We start from the raw sequence: 23,396 nt of genomic DNA, 5'->3' as shown, positions 1-23,396 counted from the left end.
ACTGTAGATAGAGCCTTCCAGCAGCAGGCAGCACCCCCACCCCTCCATCCCTCCACTCTGCCTTGACCTTTGTGAACCTGCACTGTACTTTCAACTTCCAAAGGTTGCAGGGCCAGGCCTGGGATGCCTGGTAAAACTTCACTTATCCTGCAGTGAAACCTTATAGGCTCTCCCTGCAGACTGTCGGCGCTCCGCCTGCTCCTCTGCGATCCCACAGCATTTTGCTGGAGCCTCCCTATACCTGTTTGGCTCTCACCTGGGAGCTCTTCTAGGAACTGGCAGGTGCCCCTGATGAATGAATGAATGATCCTGTCTCTCCCGCCCAGCGGGACACGCTTAAGGCGGTCTCACCTCCGTCGCCGCCCCCCCGCCCCCCCCCCCCGCAGGTGCCTGCCGAGGGTGCAGGGCGGGTGAATGGCTACAGCAGGTGCACCCCAGGGCGCCGCTGCCCTGCCCGCTGCCCAGACTGCCGCCCGGTCCCTCACGGGCTGCTGGCGCCTCTTCGCCCCGGTTACCGCTAGTGGCTGCTGTCGCTCAGTAGAGCCCAAGGAGACCGTGGCCAGAGCGTCCACCGGGCAAGATGGTGGCTCCCGAGTCTCCGTGAGTGTGTGCGGCAGGCGCGTTGCCCAGGCCGGGCGGGGCGCCCCCTCCCGGAGCTTCCGGCCGGGGGGGGGGGGGGGGGCGGGTGATGGGTGGGGGGCCCTGCGGGCGGGGCAGCACCGCGGGGGCGGGGGGAGCCTCCCGGACCTTGGAGGGTGCCCCCACCACGCGCCCCCCAGAGGAAGTTCCCCAGCCCTCTGTGTCCTGGTCCCGGTGGAGCAGGGATCCCCCACTTCATCCATCCTCCACCCCGGAGTGTGGATTCCCCCTAGGGGCTCCAGAAGGAAAAGGGCCCAAAGGGGCCAGGGGAGGAGGCTGAGGACCATCATCCTGGGGCCCCATACGTCCTATGTTTGAGGCTGACCAGCCAGGGTGGAGTGGGGACCACAGATCAATACACAGTCACCCCAGGGGCCCCACAAGCTGTGGCAGCTCACGTCCAGGTGGCCAGGGTGCAGAGAGGTGTGAGGGACCTGGGTCTGACAGGTGGACCACCCTGGTCAGCCTCGGTCACAGAGTCACGTCTTATTTACACCCCCCGCCATCCAGGCTGTTCCCTCAGGTGGAGGTGTAGGAAAGTCAGTGATTTTGGCTGCGTGATTTTAGAGCAAGGTGGTCCAGTAGAACTTTTTGGGATGAAGTAAATGGTCTCTCTCTGGGCCGTTTCATACAATAGCTGGTAGCCACATGTGGCTATCACGAACTGGAAATGTGGCCAGTGAGACTGAGGAATTCAAAAATGTTTTTCTAATCCTGACTAATTACAAACAGCCGCATGTGGTTACTCGCTCCCATATCTGACCGTGCAGTTTCAGAGTCCATCTTCCCATGCATGCTCCCTACCTACTCTTTGATTCTTTTATCGGAAACATCCTGGGGCTTATAGTACTTTTATTCATCTGCAGAATGGGGCAAGATAGTCAGTGTCTAGGTATATAGAAAGGAGTTGACAGACTTTCAAAGGGTACCACCTTGGACTTGCTCCTCCTTCCCATTTGAAGATCCTTTGGGTGGTGGGCTACAAAGGGTCACAGCATCATGGGATCTTGGGAGGTAAGGAGGTCAAAGGCAGCTGTTTTAGCCATCCAACAGGTGCCCAAGGCCCCACTCCATTGTTCTCTCTGCCTGAAAGCTGGTGGTTCCTTATTCACTCACTCCCCAAATCCTGTGGAGCTGGGTGCCAGGCAACGTTCCCTTCCATGGGGTTCAGATGTGAACAAGTAGTAAACTTCCCTGCCCTCAGGAAACTTGCATTCTTGAGAGAGAGGGAAAAGGAGGAGGAGAAAGCAAGCGAGCACTATGCAATAGAAATGCAGAGAAAGGGGCTCCTGGGTGGCTCAGTGGGTTAAAGCCTCTGCCTTCGGCTCGGCTCGGGTCATATCCCAGGGTCCTGGGACCGAGCCCCGCATCGGGCTCTTTGCTCAGCAGGGAGCCTGCTTCCTCCTCTCTCTCTCTGCCTGCCTCTCTGCCTACTTGTAATCTCTGTCTGTCAAATAAAATAAATAAAATCTTTAAAAAAAGAAATGCAGAGCAAATAAGCAAATTTGTAAACTGTGAGGAGTACAGTCGAGGAAGCTGACAGGAAGTAGTGACAGAAAAGAAAGGGACCTCCTGGGAAGGGATAGAGAAGTCTCTTAGAAGAGGGGGGAAGTGAAATAGGCAAAGTATTGAGAGGAGGTGGAGACATTATGGAAGAAGGTACAGCATGTGCAAAGGCCCTGGGGACAGGAACCTCACATTCTAGAGGAACTGAGGGAGGGCTGATGTAGATGGGAGGGGAGAGAGGCACAGGTGAGGAGGTCAGCAGTGCCTGGGCATTTGGCAGACCTTGAAAGGGATCCTGGCACTAGCCTCAGAGAACAAGCAGTCACAGAGGGGTTTTAAGCAGTATGTTTTCAAAAGCCCACTCCAGCTGCTATTGGTCCAGATGGCTCAGAGAAGCATAAGAATGGAAACCCAGAGTGCCATCAGGAAGTGACTGCTGAAGTCCAGGCAAGTCCAGGTGCCCTGGATGAGGCTGGTGGCAGCAGCATGGAGAGAAGAGAGAAGTTACGGCAGATTTTGGAGGGGGAACCGATAGCACCTGTGGGTAGACAAGGTCCAGGATGTGGAAGAGAGCAGGGGCTGGAGGGGCATCGTCTTGGCCAGAGCATCTGGGTAGGAGAGTGGGTATTTCCTGAGCTGGGGACAACTATGAGAGGAGCATATCTGCACCAACAGATCGACAGTTCCATCTAGAACTTTCCATCCAGGAAAGTAGCTGGATGGAGAGATGTGGCAGCCAGAGGGGTGGCTCAGGCTGGGGTGGTCTATTTCAGGGTGACCAGCAGACATGTTTCTGAATTTGGGGGACAGTTTTAGGTTAGGAAGAGGAGGAGGAGATGGCTTCAGAGGTGGAGGGATGCTGATGGGGGAAAGGAAGACCAGGGTACATAGGGTCTTGGAAGCCAGGAGAAATGCTTGCTTCATGGAGTGTGGGACGAGCAGTCCCAAGTGCCACTGAGTGTCTAAGAAAAGAGGACTGATGAGTTCCACTGCACGGAGCAGTAGGAAGCACCTTCTCTTGAACTGAACAGGCTGCCCCTGGAATTCTGTGCATCTGCCCTTGTTGGACTTATCCACCAAGTGCTAGGTTCCATGAGGCGTACTGGGCACATCAGGAGGTAAAGACAGTCACTGCTTTCTCAGAGCCCCGTCATCTAACCAATAGCCTTAGAAACAGGAAGTTCTTTCTCAATCCTTCCATCTTCCTAACAAATTTTGCTCAAGGGTATCTGCATGCCGAGCCCTCTGGGGTGGGGGTGGGGGTTTAGGGATCCCCAAATGAACAGATATAATCTTGGCCTTCTAGGAACCAAGTGCGGAGTTAGAGAACCCCTGAGTTTACCATATTGCATTACCAAGACCCACACCCAGGGAATTACGGGAGGCTAGAAGACAGGCATTAGCCCCTGCTGGGGGATCCTCCCGGGGCTGAGAGGATGCAGAGCTGCTCTCCTGGAATGCATCGGAATTAGGGAGGAGGGATAGGAAATTCCAGGCACGGAGGATGAAAGCAGGAGCAGAGTAACAGCTGGGTGGGTGCAGGGGCGGGGCGGGGGAGGGGGGGGATGGTGAGCCTTTGGAGCTGCCTGGGCAGCCAGGAGCAGCGGGAAGTTGGGGAGGACCTGGCTCGTGGGAAGGTGTGTAGGTTCTGGCAACCACTTAGAATGGCAGTGAAAAGGGGGAAGCAAAGGAGTGACCTGCGTGTGAGCCCGCTTTCTGGATGCTGAGCGCGGGATGAATTTGGGGGCGTGACTGCCGAGGTGGAGGCAGGTGCCTAATCCAAGTGAGACAGTGCAGGCCAGTCTCAGCGTGGCCTTTGGGGTCAAGTGGATGTAGGATCTTTTTCTTTCTTTCTTCTTCTTCTCCTTTTTATTTTTTTTTAAAGACTTCATTTTCTTATCAGGACCTTTTTTTTTTTTTTAAGATTTTATTTTTTTTATCAGAGAGAGAAACTGAGCATGAGTGGGTGGTGGGGGCAGAGGGAGAGGGAGAAGCTGACTCCTCACTGAGCAGGGAGCCCGATATGAGGCTCGGTCCCAGGACTCTGGGATCATGACCTGAGCCAAGGCAGATACTTAACCAACGGAGCCACCCAAGTGCCCCTGGACGTACATCTAACTCTGCCTTGGCCCCTTTCTGCTCATGGAACCTTGGGTAAGTCACTTAAGGTCCTCCAGCCTTGGTTTCCTCCTCTCCAAAATGAGGAGGGTACCACCCTCAGTACTTGCCACAGCGATCTTGGGTCTTCTCCTGGAGTTACTGCAAAGTCCGTAGCACAAGGCTGGTGCAGTTCACACTTGGCAAAGGGTAGATATTGCTGTGGCCCCAAGTAGGCATCTAGGGGACGGGGTTGAGAGATAATAAGGAGGTAAAGCTGGCTGGTTTTGGCCATTGGCTGGACATAGCCTCTGGTCCTGACCGGCTCACCTAGGCTCATTCCTGGGGTGGTGGAAGAGTGAGCAAGGTACGGGCAGCCAGTTAGCTCCTTCGGTCTGGGACCCACCCCCTCTTCTGAGCTTCCCTTCCCAGAAGCACACCGTCAGGGTGCGTTTGTGTGTGTGTGTGTGTGTGTGTGTGTGTGTGTGTGTACACCCATGTGTAGGTTTAGGGAAGGCAGGTCTGGCAAAAACAAATGCCATCCTTTGGCCCTGTGGCTCTGGGAGTTCAGCTTTGTGCTAACTTCATTCCAATGAAATAAAGGATGTGGACCAGAGAGACTGGCCATCCCTTGAATGAGGAGTCAAGGTCGTATCCTGGCTCAGTCACAGATTATTCAGGAGCCCTGAGCACCGCTGTTGCCTGGACACCGTGCCCCCACCTATAAAACATGGTTGCACAGATGGTGCCAGTCTTTCCAGAGCTGAGTTCTGACATGTTTCAACCATCAAAGCTCATCAGTGCCTTGTCCTGGATGGAGGGAGACCCTTAGTGTGGGTCCCCTGGTCTCCCCAACTTTTGGATGACATTCTATGGCTCTTTGCATGACCCCACCCATTCCCAGTAGCCCTTCTCCGTTAGGAGTCATCCACCCATCAGCTGGGGAGTGCTCTGTGGGCAGCATGAACCCACGGTGGACCTCCTAACACCTCTCCCTTGTCTCTTTCATCTCCAGTCTCCACCGGCAGAGCGGGCATAAACTTTCCCAGCTAAGTTAGATGGATGGTCCCCATTAGCCTGGCGTGCCTTCCCCACCAACTTCCATTGATAAGGAGGTGTCGCTGTGTGTAGGGGGAGGCTGGGGGCCAGAGCGCTTGGGTGGGAGTTGGGGGCGCCCTGCCCCTGGAGCAGGAATGGTTCCCCCAGGGAAGAAACCCGCTGGAGAGGCCTCCAACTCCAACAAGAAGTGCAAGCGTTACTTCAACGAGCACTGGAAAGAGGAGTTTCCCTGGCTGGACTTCGACTACGAGCGGAAGCTGATGTTTTGCCTCGAGTGCCGCCAAGCCCTAGTGCGGAACAAGCACGGCAAAGCCGAGAACGCCTTCACCGTGGGCACAGACAACTTCCAGCGCCATGCCCTGCTGCGCCACGTGACCTCGGGGGCCCACCGCCAGGCTCTGGCCTTCAACCGGGGCCAGCCCACTTTGGAGGGCCAAGCCGAGGGAGGAGGGGCCTACTTGGACCTGGAGACCCCCCCCACCTCCAGGGGCATCAAGGCAGAGGTGGACCCGGCCAAAGTGGCCATGCTGACCACGGTGTACTGCATGGCCAAGGAGGACGTGCCCGATGACCGCTGCTCTGCCCTCCTCGAGCTGCAGAGGTTCAACCTGTGCCAGGCCCTGCTGGGCACAGAGCACAGCGACTGCTACAGCCCCAGGAGGGTGAGGGACATGCAGGTGGGTGGCAGCCAGAGGTGTGGGGGAGGGCATGAGAAGGGAGGACATCGAGCTGTCTGGGCAGAGAGCCAGCATGCCAGGTCCCCAGGCAGCAGCCCGAGAGCTTCATGCCTTCACTCAGCAGAATCTTTCACTGAGGTGTGCTCTGGGCCAGGGCCTGGGCCAGCTGCTGGGGGCATGGCCACAAAGAGGCCAGAGCTGGCCCTGTCCCCGGGGAGGGGCATGGGGCTTTCCCTGAGGGCTGAGGCCAGAGTTTGCAAGCTGGGTAGCCTGGGGGCTTGATTGGCCCACAGACATATTTTGTTGATTTTCACAGTGTTTTTGGAAAACGTCAATTAGTTTCCAATTTAACAAACAAACAAAAAAACCCCAGAGATTACATATAAAAATGTGGATTTGTGACTCCTGAAAAGCTAGGTCCCTGTGCTCTCAGGGCATGAAGACTAGACCCATGGCTTCTCCATTCCCTTTGGTGTATCCCTGGCCCAGGTCAACCCCAGTACCACCCACAAGGCCTCTCGGGCATGCAAGTTGCTGCTCTGTCCTAGGCACCAGGTGTGTGAGTCCTAGAGACTGGTATGAGGGTGCAGGAGTTAGGTCTCATCCTGCAGAGAGATGACAGAGCACACAGTTGGGGCTCTGTGTAACTGGGAGGGAACAATGTCTATCAGTTAATCCCCGAGCAGCAGAGTGAAGGGAGATCCCCAGGAATAAGGCCTGGGGCAATGCTGTAGAAACGCACACAGAACACTACAGAATTTTTATGGTTCCTCAAGCATTTTTACACTTATAAGCATAGCTACAAAAATTTACATTTTTAATTGTCAACAACCCTTTTTTTTTTTTTAAGATTTTATTTATTTATTTGACAGAAATCACAAGCAGGCAGAGAGGGGGGAGAAGCAGGCTCCCTGCTGAGCAGAAAGCCCAATGTGGGGCTCGATCCCAGGACCCTGGGATCATGACCTGAGCTGAAGGCAGAGGCTTTAACCCACTGAGCCACCCAGATGCCCCTGACAACAACCTTTTAAGGAGCTGAGAGGCAGGTAGTAGCCTGATTTCAGAGCTGAGGAAACTGAGGCTCGGAGAGGTGAAATGACTTGCCCAAGGTCACACAGCCAGTAATCAGCCATGCCAGGACAGGTTTGTTGTCCCCGAGGCCTATCCCCTTTCTGTCTTATGTACTGCTACCTCCCCTCCTCAGGACAAGCCTAACTCTGTCCCTCCCTTTCTCTCCCTGGCTGTCCCAGGTGGCCATTGCCAGTGTCTTGCACACAGAGGCCTGCCAGCGCCTGAAGGCATCCCCGTATGTGGGGCTGGTGTTGGATGAGACCAGGGACTGGCCTGAGTCCCACAGTCTGGCCTTGTTTGCCACTTCGGTGTCCCCCTGTGATGGCCAGCCGGCTACCACCTTCCTGGGCAGTGTGGAACTACAGGAGGGTGAGGCCACCGCTGGCCAACTCCTGGACATCCTGCAGGCCTTCGGCGTGTCTGCACCCAAGCTGGCCTGGCTCAGCTCGAGCCTCCCCGGGGACCGCCTTGGGCATGTGGGCCCACAACTGCGCGCCGCCTGCCCACTGCTCACGGAGCTACACTGCCTCCCCGGCCGGACAGATCCCGAGCCCCCTGCCTACCTAAGTGAATATGAAAGCGTGCTGGATGCCCTATTCCGCCTCCATGGTGGCCCCAGTTCCCGCACGGTCCCCGAGCTCCGGGCGGCCCTGGACCTGGCAGCTATTGACTTGGCAGGACCACGGCCAGTGCCCTGGGCGTCCTTGCTGCCTATCGTGGAAGCAGTGGCTGAGGCTTGGCCTTGCCTGGTGCCCACCCTGGAGGCCTCTGCCCCCGCCTCCCCTACAGCTAGGGCACTGGCCCTCGCCCTGCGCCAGTTCACCTTCGTGGCCTTCACCCACCTGCTGCTGGACACTCTGCCCACCTTGCAGAAGCTCGCCCTTGTCCTGCAGCCAGAAGAGCCGGACTTGGCCTTGCTGCAGCCCCTGGTGATGGCGGCTGCGGCCTCCCTCCAAGCACAGCGCAGCTCGGGTGGGGCGCGCCTCCAGGGCTTCCTGCAGGAGTTGGCTTCCTCGGGCCCTGACTTGGGCGGCGGGCGCTGCACCTACCGCGGCGTGGAGCTGGTCGGCTACTCCGAAGCTGCCCTGCGGGGCTTGGAACGGCTGCGGGGGGCCTTCTTGGACTCCATGCGGAAGGGGTTGGGGGACTCCTATCCCGGGCCCTCGCTGGACGCCGTGGCCGCCTTCGCGGCGATCTTCGACCCGCGCGGCTACCCGCAGGCCCCCGAAGAGCTGGGTGCGCACGGCGAGGGAGCGCTGCGGGTACTGCTGCGCACCTTTGCTCCCGCCGTGGTGCGCCAGCGGGCGTTGGGCGACTTCGCGCTCTTCAAGCGCGTGGTGTGCAGCCTGGGGCGGCTGGGCCCGCGGGCCCTGTGTGCCAAGCTGGCGTGCGCGCGCTCTGAGCTGCACGAGCTCTTCCCGGACTTCGCAGCCCTGGCCGCCCTGGCCTTGGCGCTGCCCGCGGGCGCCGGCCTCCTGGACAAGGTGGGCCGCAGCCGGGAGCTGCGGTGGTGGGGGCAGAGCGGGGCCGGGGAGGGCCGGGGCGGCCCCGCGATGAAGATTGCCGTGGATGGGCCACCGCTGCACGAGTTTGACTTTGCGCTGGCCGTGGAGTTCTTGGAGAGTGGGTGGGCGGAGGGGCTGCTGGGGTAGCAGCTCACGTGAGGGCGGCCGCCTTCTCTCTGCCCCGCCAGCCTGGGGTCCGCACTCTAGGGCCCCGAGGCGGATTTGACCCCGCGGCAACCCAGCTGACCGCCTGTGGCCTCCCACTCACCTGCCCGGAGCTTCCTCTGCTGAGTACTAACCCTGCCCAGTGGGCTGTGGAGGAAGGGCTGCATGGAGATGGGAGCTGGGAGAGCCTGCAGAGATGCTAGGTTTGGGGGCTCCCTCAATATTGCTCCTGTCCTTGTCAGAGTTTGGTGAGGAGTAGCTCACCTTGTTCCCTCTGGACCCAGCACAGATTTGGGCCCGAGAAAAACTGAGGAGTCTTTGCTGGAGGGAGAGAAGAGGACTGGGTCTCAGGAATTGAGGGACTGAGGGAAAGGAGATGGGGGTGGTGGCTGTTAGCTCCCCTCCTGGCAGCATCTCTTCTGTTCAGATAGAACTAGAGAGCAGATGACTTCTTTGGTTTTGACACACAGCACACCAACGTCTCTGTGCACAAGCTACCAGTTCAAAGGAGGTAGTGGTGCCCATGGATAGGCTGCCTGAGGCTCTTCTGTATACGGCTGTGTATGTAGACATATACCTCTATAAATGTAAAATAAACCTACCTTGTATATTGTTAACAACAACAACAAAAAAATCTAAAAGGACTTCTTACAGCTTTGCAGTGACAGGGTCCAGAAAAGTCCCCATGGACTGGATTTATTTCTAATTCTTTTCTTTCTCAGAGTCTGGTTGCTCCCCAGAGTTCCTAGCCTTCCCCTGCCCTTGCCTCAGACCTTTAAGACCAAAGACTGTAAAACCACAGGGCTGGACTGGCCAACTCTGGCCTGACCCAGGGGTTGGAGTGCTTTTTGCCTCCCGGGAGGAGTCGGGGTCTCACCAGAGCTAGGGGAACACATCCCTTCAGATTCCAACGGGTTTCCTGTCCTCTCTGTCAGTCCCTGCTGTGAATGATGTAGGGACCAGGAGAGGGGCAGTTAGTGAGAGGGGAGAGGGCTGGCCTTTTCCCAGGCCTCCCAGGTGTGGGTTTAACTTGCAATAAAAGGAAACCCGGTACAGCACATGGTCTCCATGGTGGTGGTGGTGGTGGTGGTTCGTGTGGTGGTGTGTGTGTGTGTGTGTGTGTGTGTGTGTACTCCTCTGTCCCCTCCCTTGGCCTGATTCTCTGCTGGGGTCCATTGAGGATCCATTGGGGGTCTTCAGGGCTGCCTCTGGAGGCGAGGGGAAGTGCATCCTAGGGGACTGGGAGCTGAGAACTGTGGTCTCCCTGCTCCTTCCCCTCACCCCCATTGTGTAGAGGAGAGGCACAGAAATGGACTGGGAGTGCCCAGGGCTTACCCAGTACTGCTTTGTGAAGAGGGAGACGGTTTCTGCCCCCGGCCCCACACCCAAGAAGCCCATCAACCTCTTGTTCTGGCTGTGGAGGTCGCTGTGAGCCCTGTGGCTCCCCATTTCAGACCCTGCCCTTCTTCCTCCCGCAGCAGGCCCAGCCTCCAGTGCCCCCAGCCCCCTGCTGGCCTCCCTGCCCCTGCCTGCCAGGCCTCTGCAGCCCCCGCTGGACTTCAAGCACTTGCTCGCCTTCCACTTCAATGGCGCTGCCCCGCTCAGTCTCACCCCCAACTTCAGCACGGTACGGGCTGGGCTGGTGGGTGGGGGCATGCAGCCGAGTCCGGGGTGGGCAGGGAAGGTGGACACAGAGGGTTGGCTCTTAGAAGTTGGGTATAAGTAGGAGCAACATCCCCAAGAGTGACTAGGCACTCCCAAAACAGGGACCCCTGGGGACAAGGAGCGAGGATGGGGTCACCCCCTCCCCTGGTAATGATGCTGGGCCTGTGGCCCAGAGGTCACACTTTGAGTTTTTGTAGAGGGATGTCTGTGGATGATCTGTGTATTTCTGTGTGCATTGGGGGTGTGCCCTTCTGTTTTAATTTATGACTCTGTGGGTCTTTGTGTGTTACTTATGGTTGTGGATGTGTTGGATATGTGTGTATTTGTAAACAATTCTTTGCGCCTTAATGACTGTATGTAATTAATGTATGTGCCTGTCTCTGAGAGATGTTTTGTGTCTTTGTGTCGACTCTGTAGGTGCTTGGTGTGTGTCTGACCTCTTAGTGTGTGTGTGTGGGGGGTTGGGTGATTGTGTGTCTGTGAAGCGTGCCATTGGTACTCCTGTGGGTCTGAGTCTTTTTGCATGGCTCTGGGATTCGCACTTGCCTGTTGGCCTCTGTGCTCTGTGTCTGTGTATTTCCAAGTGTGCGTGTGTGTGAATGACAAGTGCAGGGAGCACGAATTTCACTTTGCTATAAGAAGTACCCCCCTTTCTTTAATTCTGAAACATCAAAGGTCATCATTAAGGAGCCCCCAGCCCATCCTAACAAGATGGTGGGAAACTCAGCCTCAGTTATCCTGAGGAGCCCCTTTCTCTCTAACCTCCAGGGTCACACAGAGGTCCATGAGAGCCTGAGCCATTTGGGGGGGGGGTCCCTGTTCTTTGGGTCCCTCTGTCACTTGCTGAGGCACCATGCACACAGTCCCTTGGGAGCAGGTATATCTTCTCTTGCCTGCACCGCTGGGACCCTGTAGGCCGTGCTCCTGGCCCCTGTCTGCACCCAGCCCCAGGTGCTGTTAGGTGAGGGTTAGAACCTCGTTCTGTTCCCTGGGGAGTTTCTGAACCCATGCTTTTCTCCCAAAGCCTCTGTTCTCTTCTCTCAGGAAGGTGTGGAAAGTTCCTCTTGATAAGCAAGCCCAGACAACTGCTTTTGGTCCAAAAAGCAGCCCCTGAGAAAAGAGAACACAACGGCTTGGATTTATAGAAGGAAAAAAAAGTTAAAATAAGGAAGAGAGGGGGGGGAAAACCTACACAAATTAATATACAAAAAAATAATAATAATCCTACAACTCAGGGAACCGTCTGGTCTCCACATGCTGCCACCTGCCCCTTCCCGCCCCTGCTCTGGCCATGCCCTCACTCCCCCACTCAGGCCCTGTGACAGTGGCAGAGCTGAAAAGATAAGCCTTCTCTCCCCCAGCCCACAGGCCCGGCACAAGACTGGGTTATGGAAGAGGATTTCCAACAGAGAGACTCTTTGTCCTGTCCCTGCTTCTCCCTGCCCCCAACTCTGTCCCAATAGTTGTGATTCTTGTGAATAAGGAAAAAAAAAAAAAAACAGAGACCAGAGGGGCAGCAGGAGATGCCAAGGTGATCACTGGGACATGGCAGTGTTTCTCCCTGGCCGTTCCCCTCTCCCTTCACGCTGAAGCCCCTGCGAACAGATTAAGTCAGCCAGGGAGGAGACTGTTTCTTTTGTGTCTCCTAGCCACAAGGATGGGAAAGTTCTTCCTATGTCTGGATGCCTGCCCTCCTCGATAGGCATTAGTTTTTGGCATTTTGTATCGCCTCCCCTTCACAGCCGACCCCAGCATTGTGCCCTCCCACCTTCTTCACAGATGGACCCGATCCAGAAAGCTGTCATCAGCCACACGTTTGGGGTCCCCTCCCCTCTGAAGAAGAAGCTCTTCATTTCCTGTAACATCTGTCACCTGAGGTTCAACTCATCGGTGAGAGGGAGTAGTGGAAACAGGCTGGGGAGGGGACTGGGCAGGGAGAGGCCTGGACACTGGGGTGCCAGAGACTTTTCTGGCAAAGGGACAGGGATCCATGTTTCCGTCCCTGGGATGGAACAAGTCCCAGAAGACATGCTCCCAGTCCCTCACCCATCCTGTCTTCTCCTTTTTCCAAATTCCTCTGCCTTATCTCTAATGGCCCTGGAGTCTCCATTTCCCTCCGCTTTGCTTCTCTCCTGTGTTCTGGATCCTTCTGCGAGAGAAAAGACTGCCTTTTTCTGCTCTGGGTCCCAAGAGCTCCTATCAGTTCCTGGTCTGGAGCTGAGCTCTTAAAGCACAGGAGAATTGATGTGTTGAATATGTCCATTCCCATCATCTTAATTAGTTCTCCTGATACTTCGTGAGATGGAGAGAAGTGCTATTATCATCCCCACTTTCCACGTAAAGAAACAACCTCAGAGAGGTTAAGTGACTTGCCTGAGGCCACACAGCTAGTGAGTAGCAGAGCTGGGATTTGAACCCAGGCCTAACTGACCCCAAGGCCCACATACTTTTTACTATAGCCTACCCCCAGATGGTGGAGAAGCCTCATCCTGGCCTCCCAGGGAATATTTACCTTCTGTCTGGATGATTCTGGGTCTTGGGAGATCTGCTCTGGTGAAAGGGTCTAGGGAGGGGCCATAGGGGCCCGTCTTTCCTACACTTGGGAGTAATAAGCAGGGACCCCTGGTTGAAGGAGGTAGGACACCAACAGGCCAGATTCAGGGGCTCCCTCCAGGTTTTTGGGTTAGATGAGTCTTGCAAGAGATCGACAGAAAGACTTCACTCTGAGGGAGGGACCATGTCTTCTCCATGCTGGGCCCCTGGCAAAGAGCAAATGCTCAAAAATGATTTGCTGGAAAAAAATGAACATAGGGATGAATTTTCAGGGTGTACATACCCCAAGTATGAGAACTGCTCAATTTTCTCCATTTGTGCATTTATGAACTTGGTAACTAACATCTGTTGAGCACCTGCTGTATGTACTAGGCCCTTGTCATTCGTGTGCTGCTTATTTTTATTTTTTTTTCATTTTTAAAAAAGATTTTATTTATTTATTTGAGAGAGAGAGAGAGCAGGGGGAGGGGCAGAGGGAGGAAGGACCTCAAGCAGACTCTAGGCTGAGCCTAGAGCCCAACCCTGAGTTCATGACCTGAGCCCAAATCAGGAGTCAGCTGCTTAACCTGCTGAGCCACCCAGGTGCCTTTCATGTTCTTTTTAATTCCCACAACCCTGTGAGGTCAGTATTGTCACAAAGTTTACGAGTCAGCAAACTGAGGCTCAGAGAGGTGAGGCGACTTGCCCAGAGACGCACAGCTAATGAGTGGCTGAGGCAGAATTTGAAGCCAGAGGCTGTTTGCGTGGGGGCTCAGGTATGAGAAGGAATTCTGTAAACCTCAGGGCCACACGCATGCTATGATGACAAGGACTGCCCTCTTGTCTGGCTGGGGCCCTGCCCCCTCTGACCCGCCCCCTGCTCAGTGCCAGCTCATGGAGGGGGGCATGCAGACTCAGCAAATAAATGGTGACCCCAAGCCCTCCACTCCCCAGAACCAAGCTGAAGCACATTACAAAGGCCACAAACACGCCAGAAAACTCAAGGCTGTTGAAGCTGCCAAGAGCAAGCAGAGGCCACAAACCCTGGCCCGGGATGGGGAGCTGGTGTCCCCAACCCCGACTCCAACCAGTGGATCCCCTGGAGAGCCACAGAGTAAAGGTCAGTTCTGAACTCTCTTTTTTTTTTTTTTTTTTTTTATTTAAGATCTTATTTGTTTATTTGACAAAGAGAGACACAGCGAGAGAGGAAACACAAGCAGGGGAAGTGGGAGAGGGAGAAGCAGGCTTCCTGCTGAGCAGTGAGCCTGATGCGGGATTCGATCCCTGGGACCCTGGGATCATGACCTGAGCTGAAGACAGATGCTTGATGACTGAGTCACCCAGGCGCCCCCAGTCCTGAACTCTCCTCCTTCCCCTCCCCACTCCCCAATCCAATTCTGGTTTCTGGTATGGGGTTGGGAGATTTCTGGTTATTATTTTTGCCAAGGTTGGGGTAGCCCATACATACAGAAAAAGGCATACATCACAAGTGTTGTGAGCCTTCCTAGTCTGAATATACTGAGATCAAGAAACATGGCACCAGCACCCTGAAGCCCTCCTAGTTGTCCGCCCCACCCCCCCGCAGTCACTGCCTTGTTGTGTTAGCTTCTCAGGACTACCACAGTGAATGACCACACAGTGGGTGACTGAAAAGAACAGACATTTATTTTCTCACCGTTCTGGAGATGAGAAGTTTGAAATCAAGGTGTTGACAGGGTTGGTTCCTTCGTGGGGCCTCAGATGGAGAATCCATCCCATGCTTCTCATCTAGCTTCTGGTGGTTGCTGGCCACTCTGCCTCTGTCTTCACATCACGTTCTCCCCGTGTCTCTGTGTCTTCACATGGTCTTGTTTTGTTTAAATTCAAGTTAGTTAACATACTGCATATTACTGATTTCTAGGTAGAGCTTAGTGATTCATCGTTTGCATAGAGCACCCAGTGCTCATTATATCAGGTCGTCTGCTTAATGCCATCACCTAGTTACCCCATCCCCCACCCCAGCAACCCTGTTGCTGTAAGAGTCTCTTGCGGTTTGTCTCCCTCTCTGTTTTTATCCTATTTTATTTCCAAATGGTCTTCTTATAAGGACACCAGTCATTGGATTAGGACCCACCCCAGTCCACTATGATCTCATCATAACTACTTACATCTGTGAAGACACTGGTTCCACATAAGATCACATTCTGAGGTTTCAGGCAGACGTGAGTCTGGGGGCAACACTAGTCAACTACATCCATCTCTCCCCTAAGTGATCTTGACTTTTCATGCCATTGATCAGTTGCCCTTGGTTTTGGTGAATCCTGTAGTAAGGAGGTTTGATGCCTGGCCTCTTCAGTGTTGCGTGTAGTGCCCTCTCATGTGACCGTATGCCTTTTTTTTCTTTTTTTAATCCACTCTCCTATTGTGAACATTTGGATAATTTCCAGTTTTGTCTTTTTTTTTTTTTAAGATTCTATTTATTTGAGAGAAAGAGAAAGAGCATGAGCGAGGGGTAGGGGCAGAGGGACAGGGAGAAGCAGACTCCCCACTAAGTGTGGAGCAGGATGCGGGGCTCGATCCCAGGACCCTGAGATCATGACCTGAGCTGAAGGCAGATGCTCAACCAGCTGAGCCACTCAGGCATCCTGGATAGTCTCCAGCTTTAAGCTATTATGAATAGTGCTCTATGAATATCGCAGTGCACCTTTTTTGTGACTTCCACTTATTTAATAGTTAGCTAATAACTCTAGGTTAGAGTATCCAGGCTGTGAGGGCTTTCTGAGACCCCTCTGTCCAAATTTATATTTTCAAATGGGAAGTTAAGCCCCAAAGAGGTCCAAGTTGGCCCAGTGAGTTAGTGAGAGAGTGGAGTCTGGATTTCACTGCTGCTCATTCCTACATCAGGGACCCTTCCCCTCTGCCATGCCATCCTTAATTTATCACTACTTGAAATCATGGTCTCAAGATGATTCTTAACTGATGCCTTCCATCTCCCCAGCAGTTCCTGAAGCCCCTCCTCCTGGCCCCCAACTCCAGCCACTGCTGACTCCGGACCCCACACCCAGAGAGTTGGCCAACTCAGACCTCTTGGATGCTGCCTCCTCTTCCTCTTCTTCCTCTTGCCTACCCTGCTCCCCAGAGCCTGGGAGAGAGGCACCAGGGCCTGAGCCAGCAGCAGCTGCTGTGGGAAGCGGTGTGAGTGGGGAGAGCAGGAGCGAGAAGGGGCGCCTCTATTGCCCCACGTGCAAGGTGACCGTGAACTCTGCTTCCCAGCTTCAGGCTCATAACACAGGTCAGTGCGCTGGAGTCTAGGGGAAGAGAGTGGCAGGCAGACAGCCCTCCCCAGCAGCAGGCAGGCTGGAGTTTCTGGGCATTTTGCTCAAGGGCTTGGTGACACAGGTGTTGTGTTCAGCTGTGATTGGGTGGACATTCTGGATCCTCCAGCTGATGTGTGGGGCGGGAGAATTGGGAAGACAAGTCTCGGGCAGCACGAACCGAAGGATCCCTGGGAGGGAGGAGGCCGGAAACACCTCCTCCATCTGTCCTTAGGTCAGACCCAGACAGAAGGCAGGAGATGAGAGCAACGGGAAGCCAGGCAGTTCCTCTGCAAGAAGGCCTGGGGGTCGGGGGGTGGCTGGTGGAAACTACGGAAGCTGGGAGGACCTTGCGGAGGTGGGGACGAGAACTCTTGGGGGGCTGAGGTGCAGGGGAGCACTTGCGGAGCAGCCTGCAGGCTTGGCAGGGCAGCAAGACCCACCTAGTTCGGAGGGTTTCTCATGGTCCTTGCAGCCCCTCTTTGGAGCTGATGGGCTGTCTTCCCTCCTCCCTCAGGAGCCAAGCACCGGTGGATGGTGGAAGGTCAACGAGGTGCTCCCCGAAGGGGCCGAGGCCGCCCAGTGCCCCGGGGAGCTGGACACAAGGCCAAGAGAGTGGCAGGGGGACAGGGGGGCCGACAGGGGCCCAGCCCCCCTTTTCACTGTGCTCTGTGTCAGCTCCAGGTCAATTCAGAGACCCAACTCAAGCAGGTGGGAGAAGAGAGGCCGACTGGGGCTGGGGCTGGAGCAGGGCTGAGGGGGTGGGACTGGTGCTGGGTGCGGGGAGGGAGCCAGCAGAGGAAGAGGAGCTCAGGACTGGAGGGACAGTGGGATCCTGGAGGGCAAAGGCCAAATCCCACTTCCCCTTCCCAGGGTGACATTCCATAAACGTATGTCCCACATGTGGCTCATGGGTGGAGGGTTAGCTTGTTGAGGATGATTGGGTAGTGGGCGGGGGAGGGTTTCTTGGTCTTTCTCATCCTGTCGCCAGTCTGTCTGTCTGTCCGTTAGCACCTGAGCAGCAGGAGGCACAAAGACCGCCTGGCTGGGAAGCCCCCCAAGCCGTCCAGCCAGCACAGCAAGCTGCAGAAACATGCAGCGCTGGCTGTGAGTATCCTCAAGGTATCTGTCTTCAGGCAACAGGGCTGGGCCCCGGGCCTGCAGGGAGAGGGTGGGCCAGAAGGGCAAGCTGGGGACTGGGGGAGGGGCAGGAAGGAAGCCACCCCCTCACACCCCCTCCAAGGCTGCCTGGGGTGAGGGAGAGCTGGGCTGGGGTTCCCGGCCACCTTGGGATCTGCCTGAGGAATTTCCGGCGAGGTGGGCCGAGACAGTAATCTCAGGGTCAAGAGCGAGGGTTGGGTGTGCATCTCCTAGAGACCGTCTCTGCCCCCACCCCCACCCCCCCCACAGCCTCCTTCCTCTGGGCAGGAAGACAGGTGGTAGAGAAAGCCCTTTGGAATGAGTGTTTGGGGGTGGGAAGGGAGGACTTAGGTTTGGAACCCTAAAAGGCACGTCTTTCCTGCAGCAGAAAGCCCAAGGATGGCACCCCGGGAGGGGTGGGATTTTCCTGGGTCAGACTGTGTCCATTCCTCTCTCTCCTCTCTGCAGTCAAAACTGGCCTTGCAGAAGCAACTCACCAAGACACTGGCGGCTCGCTTCCTGCCCAGCCCAATCCCCGCCGCGGCTGCCGCCATCTGTGCCCTGCCGGGGCCCCTGGCCCTCCGGCCTGCCCCTGCAGCAGCTACCACCCTCTTTCCAGCTCCCATCCTGGGCCCAGCTCTGTTTCGTACCCCGGCAGGAGCCGTCCGCCCTGCCACAGGGCCCATCGTCTTCGCCCCCTACTAGGCTTCCTGGGGGAGCCAGGGCCCATTTTCCAGCATTTGCTGTCCCTGCCTCCTCTTCCTGAGATGCCGGTTTCCTCCATTCCCCAGGAGATTGCCTTTTACAGCTGAGGGCTTCCTGTCCAATCTGAGAAGAGCTGGGCTAGTTTCAAGGGTACCTGCCCTTTACTCAGTTTGGATTAGGGAGTCCACTACTACCCTCCTGGCCCAAGGACCTTCCGTCCCCACGCTCCTTTTCCCAGCCTTCTCAGACTAGTGCTGGCTTCCCCTGCATTGCCCAGCCTCATTAATGGGGAGCAAACTGAGAAATCCCAAATATCTATGCAAAATCCTAGCCCCAGCCCCATGGTGCTCTCGTCTCCCCGACTCAAGACCTATACCCCCAGGGCCAGAGGCCCCAGGAATCTTAACTTTGAGCCTGGGGACAAGCCTGCGGGGGAGGCCGTCTCTTCACTGGATTCTCCAGGGAATCACTGGAAGTGACACACAGGGTCTCAAGCTGGAGAGGGTTCAAGGCCATCTGGACAAGGTGACCCTGGGGGAGTGGAAGAAGACTGTGGAGGAGAAAGGGAGCAGTGACGAGTGGGGGGCAAAGTCAAGATGAGGCTGGGGCTGAAAGCTTTTGGGGTTCCTCTGCTCTGACAAGATGTGGCTAGGAGAGGGGTAGGTGAGGGTGATTTTCTGGCAGGGCCCAGTTTTAACAGAGGTGATCAACCCCACACAAGCTCTCTCCTCAGCCTTTCATCGGTTCCTTATGAACCCCAGCTGGGTGGTGGGAGCACTGGGTCTCAGACTCCGGACCCAGCAAACACAACCCCTCCCACCTCAAGGCTCCCAAAGAGCCTTCCCCTCTAGCTCCTCACCCCAAACTGGTCCCTAACAATAAATCCAGCTTCCCCTCCTTCCAGCCAGCACCCAGCCCCCTCACTGTGAAGCTGAGCGTTGGGATCCAGGATGACATACTCTCAAGAACCATTTTCGTGCTGTCAAAGTCAATGTCACAACCTCCATCCCACCCCCAGCTCTGCTCCTTCACCCCACAATATGGGACTTTACCAGTCTCCACCTGTTACCTGTTCTTTTTTTTTTTTTTTTAGATGTTTCCAATGGGAGGACAAGAAGGGGGGAGGGGAGGGAAACTTTTTGATAACAGTTGTGATTTTATTGTGTCCAATGCATCAATAAATGAATTCAAGCCCGAGCCTGTATATGCCCTACCTCAACTCACCCAGCCTTGGGCGGGCTGCCCTACTCACCTCTCCCATCTTGGGGAGAAGGGGCATGTACTAGAGGTCACTGGCTCCCGTGTCTCAGCTCTGCTGGGTGTGCACACAAGGAGCATGACGTGGACATGGGAAGTTGTGGGTGACAAGTGTAACCACCCTTCCGAGTCCCAACAGATCTGTCAGCTCCTGAGAAGCTGCTACTGGTTTGCCTTGTTCTGTTCAGGCATCTGAGGTAAGGAGGGGCTGGTGGAGCACCTTGTCCAATCTTCACCATGGCAGCAGGCAGAAAAACACAAGTAATTTATAAATACAAGTCCAGCTCTGAGCTGAAAACAACCACAGGAAGGGGTGAAGATCAGGCCCCACCGGTGTGAGGTACGCGGACTGGACACTGGATAGCCACTGCACTCCTGCCCCCTGGTGGTTGGGGGGAGCAGTGTCTCAGCCTCCAGGGCCAGGAGGCATAGCACCTTGAAGAGAGAGAAGCCACGGGCACAGTAAGAGCCAGCCCCAAGCCACAGGCATGATAAAATCTGAGGGCTGGAGAGGATCCAGAAGATCATCTAAGCAACTCCCATCACCTTACAGATGAGAAAACTGAAACCCAGAGAGGGGAAAGTCCTTGCAGGCTTCCAAAGCCAGCTGGTGAAGCCCAGCCATCACTCCATCCCATCTCAGCCAACAGGGGCCATGAGCTCCCTGAGCAGGAAGAGGAAGCAAAACAACTTGGGTGGGGGGGTGGGGGAGAGTGAAAGCAGAAAATTACACCTCCCAGGAAGCTGGCTTCTTCCAGCCAGGGAGAGGACAGTCAGAGCTGGACTCCAGCAGGCACACGCATGCACGCATGCACACATCTACACACACACACACGCCTTTCTCCAGAGTCCAGGCTGGTGCCGTAAGTGTGAGTGTGTGCGCATGTGTGTGTGCCTGTCCCTAGCAAGAAACCCACAGGTGAAGGGACCCCGTAACTGGAACCAGAGCCTGGACTGGGCACTTCTGCATGGCAGCTCTGCTTCCCACTCAGGGCACGTGGTAGGGGACACTGACCCACAACTGCCCCAGGTCACAGCAGCACAGGGATATGAATGCTGGACAGGAGGGGGCTTGTGGGGGCGGGGGGGAGGGACTAGCCTAGATTATCTGCACTTCCCCGAGCTGAGAGGGAGCGAAAGTGACCTGAGCCTGGGACAGCCCAGCTGCCTGGCCTGGGAAGGATAGCTTTGCCTAACCCCACCCCTGGACACATCTTCCAGAGTCCCAGCAGCTGGAATGAGCCTGGGAGGGTGGAGAAGGGAGGGCGGCTCTTCAGCCATCCAAGGAGCCGCTGCCCTTGTTCTTGCGGCTGAGGGGAAAAGCAGACTTGCTCTGGGGCTGGGTCATCTTGCTGGCCAGGTAGACGAAGGGCTCCAGCAGGGAGCGGCGGTCGGCCACAGACACCTCCCACAGCTTCACCTTCTCGGACTTGGCCCAGTGCTGAGCCACATCTGGGTCGACACGCCGCTGCTCCTGCAGGTCACACTTGTTGCCCAGGACCACGATGGTGACCTTGGGAAGATGGACAGAGTAGAGACCTGAGGTTGTACCGTGGACCTCAGGCGTGGGTGTGACGGCAGACATCTACCTAGGAGTCCTAAGACGAGCAAAAGTCTCACTGGCTAATGTTTCACCTCTTCCTAGATCAGAAACAATGACTAGAGAGAGGGAGATGGTTGCTTTGTCCTCTCCTTCCTCCACTGAAATTCTGGCCTCATTTATCCTCCCTCCAGGAGTTCCCCTACAAGCCCTCTATCTCCTATGCCTGCCCAATTACAAGCAATCACTCTGTCTGTCTAAACACCTGGTAAGGGAGCATCCCCCAAATTCCTACAGCTTATAGGGGGATTCGGGAACAGAAGGGCCTTCACAGCTGAGAGCAAGGAAGCATCTTCAAGAAAGATTAGTGGGGGCTTCTAGGGTTAGGTCAGGAACCCCCGAAACTAAAGGAAAGCCTCTCTGGTCAAGTTGCCTCAGCACATGGCTGCCTCCAGGGGGAAGACTGCCTCCTGTGGCCTCCATCCATCCCCGCTCTGGCTCCCACTCCACCTCCTGGGATATGAGTGAAAATCAGAGCCATGCCAAGCTCCCCAAAGCCAGCCCAGGGTCCACTCCTGCTCATCACCAGTGTCCCCCACCCCTGTACATACCTCCTTCTTGTCCTTGGATTTGTCGATCTCCTTCTTGAGCAGCTCCACACGCTGAAAGGACTCTCGGCTGTCCGTGCTGTAGACCAGGACATAGCCGTCAGTGCAGGAGAAGCAGTGCCGGGGCAGCTCAGCCCCATCTCGGAGCCCCCGGGTGTCATAGAAACGCACCTGCTCCCTCACACCCCGGTCGGTCTCAATGGAGCCCACGTAGATGTCTTCCTGGGTCTCAATCATCTCAGAACCTGGGATAATATGAAGAGAAAAGTTGTTTGTAGAGAGAAGGCAGATGGAAAATATGAGGGACTGAGTATATCCTAATGAGCTTAACCAGCCCGAGAGAGAAGGAGATGTGGGGTCCAGGAGAGAGAGCCAGGGATGGACAGTCCAGCAGGACTGGATGACTTGGTGGTGGGGGGGAGAGCAGGAAACAGACATTAACCTCATGCTTATCCTATGCTAAGCAAAAGTGTGACTTGAGAACTTTTCCTTCCTGTCTCAAGTATTGGGTTTCCTCTCTTTGGATTTCAATATGTTAGGGTTGGGGTCATTATGCAGATTTTACTCTGCGGGGTGTAATAACCACTACCAGCAGCTTTTAGCCTTTTCGTGTTGTGATCAAATCCTACTTATTCTTCAACTTGTTCCACCATTCCCCCACCCCCAACACTCACCTACTACATGGTTCCCATACAGAAGCTGCTCCAGGATTGAAGTTTTGCCCACAGATGCCTGGCCACACACGACTACCTTGCAGCTCTTCCCCATGCTTAGCCTTCAACCTTGAAAAGCAGAAGCATACTTGGTGAGGTGGGATGAAAACAGGGCAGATCTCCCGTAATCGAGAGCCCATGATCTGCACAGAATACACGGCCTCAGGGGTTGAGTAACGTCTGTCCCCTCCTAGGGTCAGGGTGTACTGGAATGATATGTCTATGTCCACTAATGGACAGTGAGCTATAATTTATTCATCTTTGTTATAAGCAGTACAGGGCCAGTAACTGGCTCAGGGCAGGCTGTCGGTAAATGTTGCCATAAAGGGAGAAGAGTCTCCGGTTTAAAGGAGCCACTGCCCAGGCTCCCTTCTGTGCACAGGATGTGGAAGACCAGTTGCTGAAGGGAGCGCTGGCTCAGTTTCCGATGACTCCATGGAGAAATAAACAGGAATGCTGTTCTGGGTGGATCTGTCTCAAGGCACTCTTCGTAGGGCGAGTGAGCAAATAAGGAGAGTATTTTGCCTTCTTGTATGATTTACCTGGACAGCAACTAATTCTAATTCCCAGTCAAGTCAATGGCTTGAACATCAGACAGGAAAGAAAAGAGTGAAAGAATCTAAGGGAAAAGGCTTTGGAAAGGGGAAAATATGTGCTGCCCTTGGACTGACAAAGCAGTATGAGGAGGCTCAGACGCAGAAACCCCTTCTCCGAAGAGGTCCCAGGGAGAGATCTCGTCGAAGGCATCCCAAACACAGGCCTCCAAGAAGGAACCCCCGACCAAGACTGCCCTAGAGAACAGATGTGTTCCCGAGAGATGTCCCAAACAGAGACCTGTCAAGTAAAATCCTGATACAGACCCTTCCGCCTGCGGGGCCCGCAACTAAGGGACACCCCTAAGAGAGACTGCCAGAGGGCTTCTGCCACCGATTTCCCCCCGAGGCAATCGGAGACAGAGGCCCGCCACCTAAGGGGGCGCGGACGCAGTGGCCTCCCAGCTCCGTACCTTCCGGAGCCCTCGCAGCACCCCGGCCGGGCCCCCTCCAGACGCGCCGGGACCAGGGGAGGGGCAGCACAGCCGCAAGGACTCCGCTTTTCCTCTGGGGTCCTTCCAGGCTCCGTCCGGCCCCGCCCCCCCAGCTTCCGTCCGGCGTGACCAATTCCGGCGGCGGCCAGCGGGAGCCGGACACACAGCGCCCCCAGAGGCCGGCGGGGAGAATGACG

The 23,396-nt window shown here is 55.6% G+C and overlaps 3 protein-coding genes and 1 long non-coding RNA gene across 12 annotated transcripts in view; 2 read left to right on the top strand and 2 right to left on the bottom strand.

Moving 5' to 3' along the window:
* The window catches only part of ZNF385C (zinc finger protein 385C), a 53,343-nt gene extending 34,092 nt beyond the window's left edge, over window positions 1-19,251 (top strand). For 2 of the 8 annotated variants that reach the window (XM_004772716.3, XM_045080699.1), the window contains exons 3-9: window positions 10,198-10,346; window positions 12,164-12,274; window positions 13,871-14,036; window positions 15,894-16,187; window positions 16,727-16,920; window positions 17,221-17,331; window positions 17,818-19,251. In XM_004772716.3, the coding sequence (XP_004772773.1) occupies window positions 10,198-10,346; window positions 12,164-12,274; window positions 13,871-14,036; window positions 15,894-16,187; window positions 16,727-16,920; window positions 17,221-17,331; window positions 17,818-18,054 (1,262 nt within the window). In that variant the 3' untranslated portion in view covers window positions 18,055-19,251. The remainder of the gene's footprint in view (window positions 1-10,197; window positions 10,347-12,163; window positions 12,275-13,870; window positions 14,037-15,893; window positions 16,188-16,726; window positions 16,921-17,220; window positions 17,332-17,817) is intronic. The other 6 variants (XR_006606975.1, XM_045080701.1, XM_045080702.1 and 3 more) reach the window with 6 other exon arrangements.
* On the top strand, window positions 412-9,777 carry CUNH17orf113 (chromosome unknown C17orf113 homolog). Of its 2 annotated transcripts, none has more exons than XM_045080697.1 (3): window positions 412-600; window positions 5,258-5,978; window positions 7,229-9,777. In XM_045080697.1, the coding sequence occupies exons 2-3, from the start codon at window positions 5,436-5,438 to the stop codon at window positions 8,699-8,701; spliced, it is 2,016 nt and encodes a 671-aa protein (XP_044936632.1). In that variant the 5' UTR covers window positions 412-600; window positions 5,258-5,435; the 3' UTR covers window positions 8,702-9,777. The 2 variants fall into 2 exon arrangements, with proteins under 2 accessions (XP_044936632.1, XP_044936633.1); XM_045080698.1 differs by lacking the exon at window positions 412-600 and adding an exon at window positions 4,179-4,299.
* LOC106003768 lies at window positions 11,018-15,408 on the bottom strand. The gene is made up of 3 exons (XR_001176447.2): window positions 14,592-15,408; window positions 12,897-13,175; window positions 11,018-11,494 (listed from the first exon to the last, which is right to left on the bottom strand). It is a non-coding gene; the product is annotated as an uncharacterized LOC106003768 (long non-coding RNA).
* Window positions 19,191-23,329, bottom strand: NKIRAS2 (NFKB inhibitor interacting Ras like 2). The gene is made up of 4 exons (XM_004772712.3): window positions 23,179-23,329; window positions 22,134-22,241; window positions 21,463-21,704; window positions 19,191-20,824 (listed from the first exon to the last, which is right to left on the bottom strand). Exons 2-4 carry the CDS (start codon window positions 22,225-22,227, stop codon window positions 20,585-20,587), a joined length of 576 nt encoding a protein of 191 aa, XP_004772769.1. The 5' UTR covers window positions 22,228-22,241; window positions 23,179-23,329; the 3' UTR covers window positions 19,191-20,584.
* Between the last annotated feature and the right edge of the window lie 67 nt (window positions 23,330-23,396).

This window comes from Mustela putorius, unplaced genomic scaffold, assembly GCF_011764305.1.
Source record: "Mustela putorius furo isolate JIRA1106 unplaced genomic scaffold, ASM1176430v1.1 tig00000487_pilon_pilon_pilon, whole genome shotgun sequence".
NCBI lineage: Eukaryota > Metazoa > Chordata > Mammalia > Carnivora > Mustelidae > Mustela > Mustela putorius.
Note: the sequence above shows the minus strand (reverse complement) of the source record. Positions and strands in the feature narration are given on the sequence as shown.

Bases quoted from the DNA above. Each gene is read 5' to 3' on its own strand.
- CUNH17orf113 (XM_045080697.1), top strand. From the start codon at position 5,436: ATGGTTCCCCCAGGGAAGAAACCCGCTGGAGAGGCCTCCAACTCCAAC. The intron at 5,979-7,228 runs GTGGGTGGCAGC...TGGCTGTCCCAG, and splicing joins GGAGGGTGAGGGACATGCAG to GTGGCCATTGCCAGTGTCTT.
- NKIRAS2 (XM_004772712.3), bottom strand. From the start codon at position 22,227: ATGGGGAAGAGCTGCAAGGTAGTCGTGTGTGGCCAGGCATCTGTGGGC. The intron at 21,705-22,133 runs GTGAGTGTTGGG...ATATTATCCCAG, and splicing joins GTATGGGAACCATGTAGTAG to GTTCTGAGATGATTGAGACC. The intron at 20,825-21,462 runs GTATGTACAGGG...CATCTTCCCAAG, and splicing joins AATCCAAGGACAAGAAGGAG to GTCACCATCGTGGTCCTGGG.